This window comes from Anomaloglossus baeobatrachus, chromosome 11 (assembly GCF_048569485.1).
Source record: "Anomaloglossus baeobatrachus isolate aAnoBae1 chromosome 11, aAnoBae1.hap1, whole genome shotgun sequence".
NCBI lineage: Eukaryota > Metazoa > Chordata > Amphibia > Anura > Aromobatidae > Anomaloglossus > Anomaloglossus baeobatrachus.
In genome coordinates this window covers 25,812,101-25,826,981 of record NC_134363.1, presented here as the reverse complement: position 1 = coordinate 25,826,981, position 14,881 = coordinate 25,812,101, and the positions used below count along the sequence as shown (strand labels likewise).

General features: G+C 45.4%; 1 protein-coding gene across 1 annotated transcript; it reads left to right on the top strand.

Moving 5' to 3' along the window:
• The first annotated feature begins 7,360 nt into the window (after nucleotides 1-7,360).
• On the top strand, nucleotides 7,361-14,000 carry LOC142255741 (formyl peptide receptor-related sequence 1-like). Its single transcript, XM_075327196.1, has 2 exons — nucleotides 7,361-7,434; nucleotides 12,806-14,000. Exons 1-2 carry the CDS (start codon nucleotides 7,361-7,363, stop codon nucleotides 13,782-13,784), a joined length of 1,053 nt encoding a protein of 350 aa, XP_075183311.1. The 3' UTR covers nucleotides 13,785-14,000.
• The last annotated feature ends 881 nt before the right edge of the window (nucleotides 14,001-14,881 follow it).

Sequence of the window (14,881 nt, the reverse complement as noted above, 5' to 3'; positions counted from 1 at the left end):
TTTTGCTTTTCTTCTTGGGCTGATATGCACATGTCTGACCAAAGAACGTTCATCTCTGGTACACAGAACCCATCTCCCCCCTGAGTGGTATGATGGCTGTCCATCGCCATCTTGTTTGTACTTGCATATTATTGTTTGTACAGATGAACAAGGTACCTTCAGGTATCTGGAAAGTGCACCCAAGGATGAACCAGATGTGCAAATCTTCAATTCTCTTTCTGAGATCTTAGCTGATTCCTTTTGACTTTCCTATGATGTTGCACAAAGAAACAGTGTTTTTCACGTGTGCATTAAAATACATCTACAGGTGTGTCTCTAATTAAAAGTTTGAAAAAAAAATCCTTTGATTATATTCTGAGAGAAGCCTGTGTATCTACTTCCTTAGTGATCAGATCTTTATATATAGCAGACGATCTTTTATGTCTATGTCTATGCCACTTAAAAAAGAATACCTTAAAGGGGTTGTCTGGTCTAAACTGAAAAGTCAGCAGTCACACTAGGCTAACGTATGAATCCTTGAAGCTTTCCAGTGCATACATGTGCGCTGTCGGAATTTGTCAGTTTGTGAGCTGGTAACGGCAGCCACGTGAACACATATGCGCAATATGTATGTTCCTGTTTAGTGGGCGTGGTATCGCTCAATACAAGTGTATAGAATGAGCACGTCTGACTATTAGGCATGGCAATCCAGTAGATGTGGCAATACTAAATACACTTGTATGAAGCTGGGTCGCACCCACTAGTCAGGTTTTGGCCAAGAACATGGACAATTTTGCTCACATGATCTCAGTTCCCAGCTCAGAAACTGGCAAATCCTCTCAGTTCACAGTGTATGTACTGGCAGGATTCATCAGTCTGCAGTCACAGACTTATCATTTTAGACTGGATTACTCCTTTAAGCCCAGAAGCACAATATGTACTGAGATTTTAATAAAAAAAAAATAATCACCTTGTGCCAGGTCTGTTTTGGAGTTTAGTTGGGAACTACTCGACAAACGCTTAGGTTTCCTAACCCGTATACGACCAAGGATGTACTGGTACTTCCTTGGTCGCCTCTCTTTGGTTACCTTTGGCTTTGGGCTCCATTATTCTGTATGGAGGGCTATGTGGGGCACATTATTCTGTATGGAGGGCTATGTGAGGCACATTATTCTATACGGAGGGCTATGTGGATCCTATTATTCTGTTTGTAGGGTTATGTGGGGCCCATTATTCTGTATGGAGGGTTATGTAGGGCCAAATATTCTGTGTGGAGGGCTATGTGGGTGTGACGCCCCAGGGGTGCTGGTCCTGTTAAGGGACGCCACAGGGCTTGTTCAATATGGCAACAGTGAATATCAGTTTTTTTATATGTCGTGACGCCACTCACGGCTTGCAGTCAGGGATGTGAATGACCGCCGCTGCAGGTTTTACGAGCATCTGGGGTTGATGGGGTCTGCAGCCAGATGATGTAGCCTCCCGTGAGTGAGGCAGGCCCCAGGGGTCAGGTGATCAGGGTAGCGGGTCCCGGAATAACACAGGCTGAGTCCAAGTTGCTGTGATAAACTAGGTAGGACCAGGGTTCCTTCAGGCCAGTCTGAGGGTAACCTGTTAGCTCGCCTTCCTAGCACTTTGTGTTCGGATGACCTCCTGACGGGGAGTACCATGGGGGTCTATCCAGGGAGTCGCAACTGCCTTTTCTCCCTTGTGTTAGGCATGTTTGCTGGCAGCGTAGACCAAGTGAGATGGCTCCAGGTGCTGTCCCCTTATGGGTCCCTGCGTTGCTGCTGAGGCTTGGACTCTGTAAGGTTGGTGAGGTACTTGTAGTTCCCCTCACTGGCCGGTTTAGCAGATAGTTAAACAGGAGTCTGCTCTAGGGACCTGTACCCCATACGTGCCTAGTCACCAGGAACACCTTCTCTGTTTCACCAAGTGACCGTTCTCCCCTGCCAACGGTTACTACACCGGGCAGTGTCTGGGCAGGTGTCAGCGTCAGTGTACTTTTTCTATATTAACTAAATTGACTTCCGCCTTCCAAGGTCAGTGCTTGGTACTTTGGTGCACTGACCCCGGGAGGTCGTGTCATGGGCGTCACCTGGCAATGGTGACAATGGAGAACTGGTCGATGCGGTGGAGGTAGAGCCTGGGCTCACTGAGGTTCCCCTTGGACATGGCACCACATCCAAAGCGAACCAGCCTCTCTCCCCCATATGCCATGTAAACTCCATTACATCCCCCATGTACAGGTCACGGCCAGGGTGACCCCACTGCAAATAGGACTGCACGTCCCGCCGGGACACAAAAATCCCCTCTTTTACCCCTGCTTCCACAATGAAACCCCACCCCTTACGGCAATTGAACTCCTTCACTACTCCCAGGTGGAGGGGATCCGGCCCGCCGCAGGGACTGCTTTTCTTGCAGGTCCCGGGCCTCCAACTGCTCACTCCCAAGGATGGGCTTCACAAGGGGGTGTGGGCGACCGGCTCTCACCCGTCGTCACTCTCTGTGGGCTTGCAATGCTGAAATGGCCCTGGGGTGGGCCTCCCTCCACAGTGACATCACCTGGTCATAAGCGGAACACCAGGTGAGCAAAGCACTCCACATCTCTTTCTCCCTGCTGGAGTTTGCTGTGACCTGGTTAGGTCGGGTAGGTGATGGGGTGGCGGTTGCCACTGGCTGCTGGACCTGTTCTCCCTCCCTGACAGAGTGTGCTGCGACCTCTTCCAGTCGGTGGCGAAACAGCAGCACGGCCTTGGCTTTAGATAAACCAACATGGCCTCTCTTCCAGAGGGTGCTGCGACCTCCTCCGGTCGGGCAAGTGACAGCTCTGGGGTCGAACCTTCGGCAGCCAGGGAGGACGGTGGCAGGACTTCAGGATCCCTCTCCAGTGGAGAGGGCAGTGCGGCCGCTTCAGGTCTGGTAAGTGGCAGCTCGATGACCGGGTCTTTAGCAACCAAGTAACCTGAGGGCAAGGCACCTGGACCCCTCTCCAGCAGAGAGGGTGCTGCGACCGCTTCAGGTCGGGTCGGCATAGGCGTCGCACCGGCTTCCGATGGTAGTGCCGGCGGGATCAGCACACCAGGTAAGGAAGGGGTAGCATCGGACTCACCTGGAGTTGGGCTGAAGACATCCAGTGGCGGGGTCTCTGTCGCTGGCGGTGGTTTAGGCTGAGCATGGGTGGCGCCTCCAGGCAGGCCCCGCTGCACGGACAGCCGCAGGCTTCAGATCACCACCAGCATTCTGTTTCTCCAGGCAGCTACTTGACGTTTCCGCTGCTCCTCCATGCGGTCAGCAATTCTCTCAACCTCCGCTTCTAGCTCCTCCACCGTCATGGGCCTTGACCAGCCCTGCTCCCTTTGATCACCCTTTGCCGACGCCATCTTGCTCCTTCCCTCGATCATCAGCTTCCTCTCAGGTTTTGGCCGTAGTTTCGTTTCCCTTCCCACAGGACTAGGGATGTCCCAGCTGTCCGGGGACAGATCAGCCCCCTCATCTCCTCCTTTCGCGGGGTCAGAGCGCTCTGGGGATTTCTGGGATGGTCACTCCTCTCCGTGGGCAGTTACTTCGTCTGCGCGAGCTGCAGCCTTTTGATGACGCACTTTCAGCGGGGGCAAAAATGGCGGCGGTTCAAATTTTTCAATTGGACCGCCGAGGCACACTGTCACCCCTCTGAACGGGTCTAGTCCACGATCCTGTTTGTGACGCCAAAAAGAAAGATGTGACGCCCCAGGGGAGCTGGTCCTGTTCAGGGACGCCACAGGGCTTGTTCAATATAGCAACAGGGAATGTCAGTTTTTTTTATATGTCGTGACGCCACTCACGGCTTGCAGTCAGGGATGTGAATGACCGCTGCTGCAGGTTTTACGAGCGTCTGGGGTTGATGGAGTCTGCAGCCAGATGATGTAGCCTCCTGTGAGTGAGGCAGGCCCCAGGGGCTTAGGTGATCAGGGTAGCGGGTCCCGGAATAACACAGGCTGAGTCCAAAAGTCTTTTAATTGGTTTTTACTCACTCTTGATGTTGCAGTGAGCTGACCCGGGCGTTGCTGTGATAAACCAGGTAAGACCAGGGATACTTCAGGCCAGTCTGAGGGTAACCTGTTAGCTCGTCTTCCTAGCACTCTGTGTTCGGATAACCCCCTGACGTGGAATACCATGGGGGTCTATCCAGGGAGTCTACCCAAGGGTCCCCTCTAAAGTTGTGGGAGACCTGGTTGCTATGTGTCTGTGCGTACACACCTCATTCTGGCCCTTAGGATTACCTGTCCCAGCATGGGTGCAGTACTCAGTGGTGCCTGACCGGGTCAGGGGCGCCACATGGGGCACATTATTCTGTATAGAAGGCTATGTGGAGCCCAGTATTCTGTATGGAGGGCTATGTGGGGTCCATTATTTTATATTGAGCACTATGTAGGGCATATTATTCTGCATGGATGGCTTTATGGGGCCCATTATTCTGTATAGAGGGCTATGTGGGGCCCATTACTCTGTATGGAGGATTATTAGGGGCCCATTTTTCTGTATGGAGGACTATGTAGCATCCATTATTCTGTATGGTGGATGTGTGGGGCCCATTATTTTGTATGAAGGGCAATATGGGGCCCATTATTCTGTATAGAGAGCTATGTGGGGCCCATTACTCTGTATGGAGGATTATGAGGGGCACATTATTCTGTATGGAGGACTATGTAGCATCCATTATTCTGTATGGTGGATGTGTGGGGCCCATTATTTTGTATGAAGGGCAATATGGGGCCCATTATTCTGTATGGAGGGCTATATGGGGCCCAATTTTTTGAATGGAGGATTATGTGAGGCCTTCAACTAGATTGGCTCTCGCCTTTGTCCTATTTTTTAATTTTGGCCCTCTATGTATTTGAGTTTGACATCTCTTCACTATACTATGCCATCTCCTGTAGTCATAAGCGATGGGTGCTGAGTGCTGTGGAAGCCATTAAGGCTATGTTCAGATATTGCATTTATGCAGCGGTTTTTGGCTGAATTTTTAATGGGTTTTATGCAAATTAAAAGCTAATTTTACAGTCAAAGCAAAAGCGATGAGATTTCATAAAGCTAAGGAACACGATTGTTTATTTTACCCAATTGAAAAGGAAACTGCTGTGTTTTTGCAAGGATACTAAGGTTGTGTGCACATAGTGCATTTTTACCACATTTCTTGATGTGTTTTTTAGTGCAGTTTTGGCATAAACCTGGAAGCAAATCCTTATGCAAACAAAGTCAATGAGGAACCTGAAGTGTAGTGCACATGTTGAGTTTTTTACTTGCAGATTTGGTGCAGAAAATAATCTGCAGCATGTCAATTCGATCAGAATTTTTTGTCCGCATTGTTCAATAGTGACAGTGAGAAATTATGCATGCAAAAAAAAAGAATAGTAAACTTGTGTTTTTGCACTGTGGTTTTCCTGGGAAGAGATGTAGAAATGGAACATTAAACTTTTGCAACTAAATACTAAACGTGCGCACATAACCTTAGTGTGAATATAGCCAAAGGGGTGGAGAATGCAGTTTTCCTCTCAAGTTAAATTTTCCTTAGAATCAGGTCTTTACAAAAGAATGTTTCTTTACCATTTTACCCCTTAAAATCTATTTTACTGTCAGTTGTGTAAGTTTTCTTGTCTGGCGTTACAGGGGCATACTACTCTGGCAACATTGTTTTCAGCAGCGACTTAGGAGTCTGACGTGTCCGGGCGTCTTCCCCGAAACGAGCACCTGAGTATTTTAGTTCTCGCTCATCACTAGTAGTAAGTAATTTCACAACAGAAATGTATGTCTTTATCAACGGTAGGATCCAAGTTTCCTTAGAGACATATTTGTGGCAAATTGTTTATAAAATAATAGAATAATATTCTAAACATTTTCCAAACTTTGCCCAGTGCCATTATTACTGGATGCAGTCAGTCACCAAGACCTATACAGTGTGCCGCTAATCTTACTTCATTCAGCTTTATATAAATACTAGCTGTAGTACCCAGCGTTGCCCGGGATAGTAACTGTCTCTCTGTCTCTCTCCCAGTCTTTATCTGTCTCCCTCTCTGTCTGTCTATTTCTCTCTATCTCTTTGTCTGTCTGTCTGTCTGTCCCTTTCCCTGTCTGTCTGTTTCCCTGTCTGTCTCTATCTCTTTGTCTGTCTGTCTCTTTCCCTGTCTGCCTCTATCTGTCTCTCTCTCTTCCTGTCTGTCTCTGTCTCTCTGTCTCTTTCCCTATCTGTCTCTCTGTCTCTTTCCCTATCTGTCTCTCTGTCTCTTTCCCTATCTGTCTCTCTATCTCTTTCCCTGTATGTCTCTGTCTGTCTATTTCCCTGTCTTTCCCTATTTGTCTCTTTCTCTGTCTTTCTCTTTGTCTGTGTCTGTCTCTTTGTCTGTGTCTATCTGTGTCTGTCTGTCTCTTTGTCTGTCTGTCTCTGCGTGTATGCATCTGTCCCTGTCTTTCCCTATTTATCTCTTTCTCTGTCTTTCTCTTTGTCTGTGTCTATCTGTGTCTGTCTGTCTCTTTGTCTGTCTGTCTCTGCCTGTATGCATCTGTCCCTGTCTTTCTCTTTCTCTGTCTGTCTCTTTCCCTTTCTGTCTCTTTTCCTGTCTGTCTCTGTCTGTCTGTCTCTCTGTCTGTCTGTCTCTCTCTGTCTTTCTGTCTCTTTCCCTGGCTGCATTGTGACACCTCAACATTTTTCTGAAGTTCTGGCTGCATTATGGCTCACAGCTCATTGACTTTAAACTTTAAGCAGGCAGGTTTTTATCCAAAAACTGTAAAGTGTGGGGTTAAATATTCCCCTCAAAACATAGTCTATGACATTCCCTGAGTCAAATGGAGTGTCTTTGCAAAATGTTGTGATTGTACATGCGACGGTGAGGATTCCTTTAGCAGCCATACACACACACCCACACACACACCCACACACACACACACACACTCAGCTTTAAATATTAGATAAATTACTTCACAATGTAAGGTAGAGGCAAATGTGAATAACGAAGGTGTATTGCATCACTTCTCAGTCGTCATCCTCTGCCGTTTCCGGCGCTGCTCCAGTCTACTCCACCATCATGTGACTGCAGTTCTGTCCTGCCGGATCACTCAGCATCTTCTGTGTGGAGCGGAGGGCACTTTTCAGTGTTAGTTTATGAGACTCAGAACGAGACAAGGAAAACTGGAAACAGCAAAAGACGGAGACTGGTCAGTAATGTAATATAATCTCTACACACATTACTGATTACTGACAGAGGGAACAATAATATTTAAAAAAAAAAATGCATCCGTGGTCTTTAATTAATCAACATGACTTCTAATACACAGACATGATGATAAAATAGTCTGCTGTATAATTATTATTATTTTTATTTATTTGTTTTCTAGGTAAATCCTCAGAATGGCCTCTATTGATGATTATTATTATTATGAGGATCTGACCACAGCTAATACAATTCTTGACAACAACGACTGGTAAGTTTATATTCCTTTTTCTTCTTCTGTGAGACATCAGTGCAGACTCCATTCACATCTATATCCGAGCCTCCCCCCGATTACATCAATATTCATAGGGATAAATCAGCTCCACCTGCAGCGCCATTATTCCTACCACAATAATGGAAACTCTGGATAACCCATCAAACTCCTCTACACATCAGTGTCGTCCATCAGTCGTCAGTGGTGTCTGTGGAGCAGAGGATTCAGTTGTGTATTGTGGCTCTTGTGTAGAAGGTGTCCTTTAACCAGTTATGTCATGTATTCTGTGTGTTATATTAATTACTGATGCATAATGTTAATATGTTGTGCTGCTAGCTGGGTGCAGGCTCCAGACATAGTAGAGCGGGACTGTTAGCAATAACACCACTTAGTGGTTGGGCTGAGATAGCGGCAGGATGAAAGAGTTCGGGTAAAAGAGGAAGTGACAAATGCGGGAAAGAGGATGGTTTGGAGATCCCAAGTGAAGCTAGTCTAGAAAATGTTTTAAGTGTGAGAAGACATGGCCTCACTGCTAGGGCCAGTCGGGGAACCCTGAGGTAACATTGAGAGGTCTGGAGCCTATGGCTCACCCTGGTGGACTTGGAGAGTTGCCAAACTAGAGAGCCACCGGGGCCCAGAATTGGACAAAGGTGAGTAGAATCAAGAGGACAGAGATACAGACACCGCAGCTTGAGGACAAGATCCAAGATAGCGGAAGGGGATCGGCTGAGAGGTAGTACCACACACTACACTGAGAGGAGAGATGTAAAGGAAGGCTATGTCTGTCATAACGTTGTAAAGAATAAAGTGAACTTTCTGGTTGGCTAAGTGGGCATTGGTGTCTCATGTGTGTCATGCAGCCCACCCAAGGTCCCATTTGCACACAGAGGCTCCTTAGAAAAGTCGTACGTTGCTCGGGGACAACATCTTTCTTCCCTGTATAATAACACAGATGTGATCAGAGCCAGACAAAGACTTTCTCTGCATTCATTTTTTGTCAAGATAAATAGGCACAGAGCAGAGTTTTTTTGCAGAAGATCCTATAGAAACCAACAGATATATCCAGATCTGCTATAACCACAGTGAAAGACGTCTGTCACATCTGATTATGTTCCTACTAAAGTGTTTTACACGTTCTCTTTTTTAGGGGTTCCTTAACCCTTTCACACTTTCGAACTTTGGAAAACTTCAACAAATCCCAGTGATTCTGAGACTGTTCTTTCATGACTAGTGATGGACGAATAGTGAAATATTCGGGTTTGGATTATTCGTCTAGAATATTTGGTACTATTCTTGTATTTATCACAAACAACAAATCTGATGCAAGTCAATGGGAAACTGGAATAATTTTCTGGTAGACCCTCCTAGGATGTCTGGTGGGGCCATAAAAATGGAATGGATGGAAAAGTGGTGAAACTGAATCTCTGAAACACAGGTTGCTTCTGGAAACAAAGATGTCAGAGAATTACACCACTTTGATGTGCGATTCCCCGCTTATTTGTGATAATCAGCGCAGGTAAAGTAGACTGCTGTACAGCCATGTACAGCAGTCCGGTAGTATGGCAATCTCACAACAGGTTCAACTGAGTTGACTTAGAGCAGCAGGGGAGCCCCCGAGTGTGAACTCCGGTGCCCTGAGTGCATGATTGCTGAATTGCTGGATATGACAGCACACCAGGCTGGCAGTCTGGTAGCTATGAGGCCCATAAACCATAAAGAAGCCTTTAAGGAGCCTTTACATGTTGTGGGGTTCTCAGCTGCTGGGACATCTGGAGGATGCGAACTTTTACCAGAGTTCACAGCCTCTAGGTGTCCCAACAGCTTCGAACTCCTAGAAACTTAAAGGCTCCTTTAAGGTTTGTGGGCCTCCCAGCCCCTGAGAGACCCGGTGGCTGGAAGCTCCATTAACCTTTTAGATTACCAGAGATCAGAGCCAACAGGTCTTCTAGAAGCTTCCAAAACAATAACTTTAAGGGAGCTTTTAACGTTCCTTGACTTCTCAGCTGCTCGGACATCTGTGTCTTCATAAGTGATGAGCCAGCATGATTAACACTGCTCAGTACTCAATCAAGCATTGGGTTGGTCAAGAAGCTCGATACTCAATTGAATATCCTGGAATTAGGGCAGTGCTTGGGTCCCCATCTCACATGTTTTGCACTTTTTTCAGCCACTAAATATGCTGGTATTGCCTGGAAATCACAGTAATGCCTTAGAAATATTAGTCACTGGCTTTACTGTGATTAGTTGGCAGCATGGCATTATCGGCTCTATTTAAGAGAAGGTGATGCCATGATCGTCACACTGTACCCAGAAATAGTGTAGTCAGAGGTCCTGCAAGAAAATGGAGAGTGTGTTATAGTGTGACAGTACCTGCAGGTGCGACACTAAACCAACAGTCCTTGTATATAACAGTGCTCTTAGCTGCATTTAGTGTAGGGCCAGATACTGGAAAAGGGATAGTGCATTAGATGCATGTAGGCAGGGATTCTAGCCTTATAGACCTTGTTGCTGCTACATAAAAATGTATTCTATTCTTTAATAATACTACTCAACTGCATTTTGTTTAGGGCAAATTGCTGGAGAAGGGATAGTGTAGTAAAGGCATATAGGCAGGGATTTTACCCTTACAGACCTTGCTTCTGCTACGTGAAAAATATATTCTCTAATAATACCAGTTTTAGCTGCATTTAGTAAAGGACAAGCTGTTTGAGAAAGGATAGTGTATTAAAGGCATGTACACAGGGATTTTAGCCTTACAGACATTGCTTGCTATGTAAAAATCTATTATATTCTCTAGTAATACCACTCTTGGCTATATTAAGCGTAGAGCAAGATGATGGAGAAGGGAGAGTGTATTAGAGGCATGAAGACAAGAATTCTAGCTTAATATACATTTCTGCTACTACCTAAAACAATATATTCTCTAATATTACCACTCTTAGCTGTATTTAGTGTAGGGCAAGCTGCTGGAAAAGGTATAGTGTATTAGAGGCATTTATGCAGCAATTTTAGCCTTTGAAATCTTGCTTCTGCAACCTCAAACCAAATGTCCTTTTCAGGCCTACGTCTATTATTTTCCCTATTAAAATGGCTATTAGCTCCATTCAGTGCAGAGATGGTTACACTGATTATGGTCTCATAGGTGTTTATCATCTTGGTTGTGTCAGCTGAGTGAGGGCTCAATGCTGAGCCTCTAAAAATTATAAGTACATGCTGGCTGCTGGTCCTTTAAAAATTATGAGTATGGGCCAGCTGCTTGCCCTCTAATAATTGAGTGAGGGTCCTCTGCTTGCCCTATAAAAATTATGAGTGATGGTCGGCTGCAGGCCCTCTAAAATATACGAGTTTGGACCACCTGCGGGCCCTCTAAAAATGATAAGTACGGGCCGGCCACTGGCCTTCTAAAAGTTGAGCAAGGGCCTGCTGCTGGTCCTTTCAAAATTATGAGTATGGGCCAGCGGTTGGCCTTTTAAATATTATGAATAAGAGCTGGCTGCTGGATCTCTAAAAATTACAAGTGAGGGCTGACTGCTGTTCCACTAAAAATTGAGTGAGGATCGCCCGCTGGCATTCTAAAAATTATGAGCATTGGCTGGCTGCAGGCCCTCTAAAAACTGATTAAGGGCTGGCTCCTGGACCTCTAAAAGTTATGAGTGAGAAACGGCTTCTTGATCTCTGAAAAATATGATGCTGGCACTCGCCTGAATGGGTTGGAGAAGTCCCCCCCCATGGTTCATGAATTATTATTGGCAAACGTCATCACTCTCCAAGGAGATAAAAAAAGATCTGGGAACCCCTGCTTCAATGTATTGGAAGCCCCGGCAGCTGCCTGATGCCCTGAGCCAGCAAAGAAGGAACGGCCTTCCACCTTAGCTGGAACAGTATCCAAGTTGGATGTCTGACGATCCTTGTCGTGCCACTTGTACTTTGAGTAGTGGACTCAAATCCAAGTCTCCTTGTTGGGCACATAAGTCCCAATTCTATGTGTTTTCCATGTTGTTTTGGAGTTCCTCCTTATCATTTTTGATAGCTCTTGCGCATAGTGCATATTCTTTACCAGTTTTGAAGTACCACTCCTTCCAAAAGGGAAAAATGTTTTCTGAAGCCATCCTCTATGTGTATTTCAGGCTGTATTGCAATCCCTCCCATCAGTTTTTGATCTGGTGTTTTATATGGTCTTGCACTAAAGTGGGCTTTACACTCTACAATATCGTTAATGAATTATCGTCGGGGTCACGGTGTTTGTGACACACATACGGCTTCATTAATGATATCGCAGTGTGTGACACTTATGAGCGACCTTAAATGATCGCAAAGGCGGTCAAAATCGTTTGCCGAGGAGAGGTCGTCCTGAAACAAAAAATCGTTTTATGCTTATTAGTGATGTTGCTTGTCGTTCCTGCGGCACCACACGTCGCTGTGTGGGACACCGCAGGAGCGATGAACATCTCCTTACCTGCTTCCACCGGCAATGAGGAAGGAAGAAGGTGGGCGGGATGTTACGTCCCGCTCATCTCTGCCCCTCCGCTTCTATTGGATGGCTGCCGTGTGACGTCGCTGTGACGCCGCACAAACCGCCCCCTTAGAAAGGAGGTGGTTCGCCGGCCAGAGCGACGTCGCAGGGCAGGTAAGTGCGTCTGACGGGGTTAAGCGAGGTTGTGCGGCACGGGCAGCGATTTGCCCATGTCGCACAACCGAAGGGGGCGAGTATGATCGCTTGCGATCTCGCTAGCGAGATCACAGCATGTAAAGCCCGCTTTGGTGCATAGGCTTCACCAATCTAGGAGTCCCACTCCTTAAAATGAGAAAATAAAATTGTAAAATCTCATACACATGATTCCTTTTTTTTCCCCTGACTGAAATGGAATAATGCTGCATTTTTTAAAGAAGGAGCATGTGAATTCTTACAGAGTTTTTGCAGCATTTTTTTTTACCATTGGAAAGGTCTGCCAGAAAAATATCCAAGTTTTCCATACATGAAGGTTGTGTGGTCACCCAGTGGTTGTGATGGTTATTGCAACCTGTTCGGGATTTGCTAGCCTGGTGCAATATTATATTAGATTTATAGTGTAGAAAATGTAAAGTTTGTGGAAAGGTAAATAATTATTGAGACATCTGGATATTTTATATATCCCTCTGAACGCTGTGCGGTCATATTAGTCTTATGGAGCAGATTAGTCAAATTTAAAAATGAGATATGTGATCTCCTGAAAAAGAATGGGGGGATTTGATGGTGTGATATCTAGCATCACAATGTGATTCCACTTTGTTGTCAGCCTCGTCTTTCATGCACCCACTATATACAAGGTACAAGGTTATGAAGCTATGAACTATATTTACTAACGTCTACCCTATCATGTCTTCTCAGGTCACCTGATGAAAAATACAATGCGAATTATGATCTTTATAATTATGATGAGATTGTACAGAAGATGGCAATTACATTATACAGCATTGTTTTTGCTCTCGGGATTATCGGTAATGGATTAGTCATCTGGATTGCCGGATTCAGGATGAAGAACACAATCAATGCCATGTGGTTCCTCCACCTGGCCATCGCGGACTTCCTGTGCTCTGCGTCTCTGCCTCTGAGAATTGCTGACTGGGCTGTATATTTCTCATACCGCTTAGATTTTGGATATTGCCTAGTGAACATGTTCCTGTTTAATATAAACATCAGCACCTGTGTTCTCCTCCTGACGGCCATGAGTATTGACCGCTGGGTGTCCGTCATGTGGCCATTCTGGGCCAAAGCTCATAGAACCTGTAATGTGGTGAGAATCTCTGCAGCGATCATCTGGGGGCTGAGCCTCATTGTAGCCGGTTTAGGGTATTACATGTATAGATACCGTGTAGGTGATCTAAGTGAGTGGTGTCTATATAAATATATATTAGATTGTTATAACCCAAAATTAGATCACAACATTCAGCAGATCCGACTAGTTATATTGTGTGTGATCCCTTTTCTCATCATCTTCTCCTGTTATGTCACCATTTTCTACAAGATTAGAAAAAGTAAAAGATTCCAGAGATCTCAGAGATCCTCCAGGATCATCACCGCTGTTGTATCGTGTTTCTTTATCTGCTGGTTTCCATATTACATCTGGCCACTAACAAACTGGTATTCTCAAAATAGCTTTTCAGTCCTTATAGTAAATACCATTATTACGAGTCTAGCTTTTCTTAACAGCTGCATGAATCCAATCATTTATGTCTTTATGGGATTGGATTTCCAACAGGATTTATTTAGATCCATCCCCTCCATACTAGAAAGAGCCTTAGGTGAACATCCTAATGACCTGAGAAGAGAAGAAGATACAGGAAATACTCACACTGCTGATGTGTAATATACCGTATTTCCTGAATTACAAGATGCACTTTTTTCCCCAAAAAATTGGTGATAAAATGGGGCTTACCGGAGTGGCAGTGGTGGAGCGAGGTCACAGGAGGCAGGGTCAGCAATACTGAGGGCTCAGAGGAAGTGGTGTTACTGCAGTGGAGCGGATCAGGAGGGTCACAGGACTGAGGGTTGCGATGTGGCGGGTGCCATTGATCTAACAGTAGGATGCGGTCTCCATTGAATCATCTCCGGTGGATGCGATGAACTTCAAGAAAATGGTCAAGTGACTCCATGGCCATTTTCTTGAAATCAATCTCATCAACCACGGGCAATACAATGGAGCCGGCAGATCAATGGCACCTACTGCCGTGACCCCTCGAGTGTGCAGTATTGCTGACCCCCCCAATCCACTGACCCTCCTAAGCCATGACAACTCCTCCTTCGAGCCTGCAGCATCACCGACCGATCCCGTCTCCTGTGACCCTCCTGAGCTACTCCACCTCCACTGATCTCTTCTGGTGAGATATTATAAGACACACTACGATTGTAATACGGACCCTCATTTTAATATTAAAAACATTTTTTTCCTATTTTCCTCCTCTAAATTTGGGGTGCATCTTATAATCCAGTGCGTCTTATAAAATTAAAAATACGGTATATTCCTGCTATCTCCTCTATGTGAAACCTCTTAACCCTTTGGATATTTGACCTTTTTCATTATTTTACTTTGTTTTCTTTCTACTCTCATTCCAAGAACCACAGCATTTTATTTTTTCACCAACGCAGAGGAATGAGGGATGGTTTCCTGCAGAATGAGATTTAGTTTTCAAAAGACGCCCTTCATTTTACCATTTAATGTGCTAAACAAAATCCCAAGTGAAGTGAAATTGGGCATAAATAAATTGTAATTCTTCTATATATATCACTAATTGAAGAATATAAGTTCCCTGTCAGCATGATTCGCCCATTTTCCCATCAGGCCTGATCGTGATGATTAGCATATGCTGAAAGGAACTTACAGAAGGTATTTTTTGTGATATTTGGGGGCAGATGGAGCTTCTATACAGGCTGTTGGACTGCGGTAATTCACCAGATAAAGGTCAG